The following is a 3,003-nucleotide window of genomic DNA, read 5'->3' on the forward strand; positions in this document are numbered from 1 at the left end:
TTGCTGTTTTCATGTTAACTATCTTTGCTTCAGGATCTTTTTTTTTAGAACTAACTTCATCTTTTCCTGATTGACATTTATACTGTTGAGACATTTTCAGTGGATGTATGAAGTAATTTCGCCAGAAGTAAGTAAGTAAGTTCCCCAGAATCACATTGGGTTTCTTGTAGGACGTGTCGCAATAAATTTAGATTATTGTGTATTATGTGCATTAGTTTCAAATGTATTATTAAGTAAATACTTAATTCATATTTAATTACGTATTTACATAATAATAATAATAATAATAATAATAATAATTAATGTATATGTAATTTAAACAAATAGTAGTACTACTACAAAAAAATAATAATAGGTTTTTTATAATAATAATAATAATAATAATATGTATAATAATAATTATTATTGTTATTATTATTTTGAATTATTGTCATTGTTTCTATTATAACAGAAGGAAAAAGGGATGGATGGTTATGGGACATAAACATCTAATTTAATAAATATGCATTAATGACACAGTTATAAATTCTCTTACCGGTTTCTGTGCTTTTTGTTTGTAGAAAGTCGGATCAGTGTAAGTGATCTCATCATTACGAGTCTGATCTGTTCCTACAATAATCATTAAATCAACACAAAAATAAAAACAAAAAAAGAAATCTTATATGTGTTTCTTTAAAAAAGAAAAGATACTTGATTATTTTTTATTGTTTTATTATTATTTTAATACTTTTACAGATGTGTCAGCAATAGGAAACTCTTACCTGCTTGGTCTGTTTTTCTGTGTTTCTTGTAGATCCAGTAGATCCCGACTGCTGCTACAATCAACAGAGATCCAGCAGCAGCCGCAGAAATCAACACTATCAGAGAGACTGAGTCTGGAGGATGTGAAGTAGAGTTTGAAGTAGACTGTGGACCTGGTGTTGCAACGGCTAAAGAGAAAGAGTAAATATGTCTGATCTATGATAAACACTATAAAGAGCAGCACACAGCTGAGTTTGTAATGTATATGCTACTTCAGATGAAGCTTTTAGAGTCACAAGATAGTTTAGCATTCATATACCTGAACATGGCCGACAGAGTTGACTGATGTCCAGATGTTCAGTCTGGTTGCTGATGGGATTGTTGAGCACACAGCTGTAGGTGTTGTTATCCTGATATTCCACCTCCAGAGGTAGAGAGAGACTGATGCTGAGATCAGACACACTGATGCTGGACAATAAACTGTTTCCTTTGTACCAGGAGAGAGTCACATGCCTCACATTCACCACTGAACACACCAATGAACAATTCTGCTGTGATGATGATGATGAAGAACAGTGTGTAGAGTTACTGCTGATGACAGGAACAGGCAGACGAGCTGAACACATGAGAGAATAATTTAGGGAGTAATTGACAAGACATTGCTGACTTCTTGTAATGCTTCTTGATATATTGTTCAGTAATCTGTCTCTAGGGTCAGTTCTTCCTTTATGATGCTCAACTATTTTGTATTTATAGCTCATGTGTTGCTATAAATTGTAACACTTCTTTAAATTTTAAAGTTATGAACTTCATATAATACATTGTATAATAAATTAATTCTAAAACTGCACAACTTACAGAAATACTTGCTTATTTTAAAATATGTTAAACTGAACTTTTATATATTTTTTAAAGGAATTTTGAGTGTCTGTGCAAAACTCACTCCCACAGTTCTATGGGTTGGTTGCCATAAGAAATAGATTTAAACATTAAACAAAATTATTAATATTTACATCTCTGAAGTATATTCGACCACTCAAGTGTGAGTCTGAGACACTGCAAACATTTATTACATTGTACGCGTTCATATGACTTTCTGTAAAGCTGCTTTGAAACAATGGGTATTGTGTAAAATGCTATGCGAATGTAATTAACCCAAATTTAGCCTAAACAGAATTCAACTTTTTATTAAAAGTAAATAGGATTAGGTATTTTGTGAAATTCCCCGAGGGATAGTAGTATATAAGGGCAGACAACAAACACATTGAACTTTTCATAGAGACCACCAGTTTGGAATTGTAAATGTAAACCCAAAATTACAACGTTATATTCTTATGTATTTATATTCATTCCTGTAAGCTGTGGGAGGGACAGAGGACCATCAAATGTTTTAGAAATGAATGCCAAATCAAAGTTATGCCACTGGTAAAAAGCCCAATGTTAGTTTTTCTAATAAATAATATAGACAGAACAAGCACACCTGTAATTGTTGACTTACCATAGACAGTAACATTGAATGTGTATGTGGTCGGTTTTGTGGCTTTGATGTTTACTTTATATTCTCCAGAATCTGTGGTTCTGATGTTTGTGATGGTCAGAGATCCAGTTTGATGATCCAGCTGCAGTCTGTCTCTGAATCTCCCATCAAGAACATCGTCATATGTTTTGAAGATTCCATCCTCTCTATTGATCTCAGCTATTTTAGTCGTTGAATGTCCAAATGTCCATGTTATCAAATCAGTGGTCTGTATTTCAGTAAGATCAGTCTGTAAAATGACTGAATCTTCCTCCGTCACTGACACCGACTTCACTACATTGTGATCAGCAAACACTGGAGAACAAACAGAGTTTCTCAGTCACACATTAAAGTTCTTGTTAAAGGAAAAAATAAATATCTTAACTAGGTTTAATCTTTAAGCTTGTAGTTTTGAAATGATCACAAACTTTTTTCTTGGCTTTGACATTAAAGTGAGACTCTGTACACTGCAGTGAAGTGAGACCCTTTAAAAAAAGGTGACTATCTGAGCTGATTTTCGTCTAGTTGAGCTCAGGCCAGACTGTGTGTGAAGGACCTTTAGCTCCAGCCCTTGTTGAACTTAAACATCAGAAGTGAAATAAGGCTGCAGCAGCCATTACATAGCAAAACACCACAGAGACAGATCTGTTTTGAGTACACTGTAAAAAATGACAGTGAATTTAACGGTAAAAGTGCTACAAAAAAATGCTACAGTAAAAACCTGTTAAATGGTTAACGTTAAATTC

The 3,003-nt window shown here is 33.3% G+C and overlaps 1 protein-coding gene across 1 annotated transcript; it reads right to left on the reverse strand.

The window, feature by feature from the left end:
- Positions 1-535: 535 nt before the first annotated feature.
- On the reverse strand, positions 536-2,572 carry LOC107698448 (natural killer cell receptor 2B4-like; the record flags this gene model as incomplete). The annotated part of the gene is made up of 4 exons (XM_016499464.1): positions 536-609; positions 762-875; positions 1,061-1,357; positions 2,240-2,572. Coding segments are annotated over 4 exons (818 nt in total), but the record flags the coding sequence as incomplete, so codon positions are not given.
- Positions 2,573-3,003: the final 431 nt, after the last annotated feature.

The sequence above is a fragment of the Sinocyclocheilus anshuiensis genome, unplaced genomic scaffold, assembly GCF_001515605.1.
Source record: "Sinocyclocheilus anshuiensis isolate Anshui unplaced genomic scaffold, SAMN03320099.WGS_v1.1 scaffold22622, whole genome shotgun sequence".
NCBI classification, from domain to species: Eukaryota; Metazoa; Chordata; class Actinopteri; order Cypriniformes; family Cyprinidae; genus Sinocyclocheilus; species Sinocyclocheilus anshuiensis.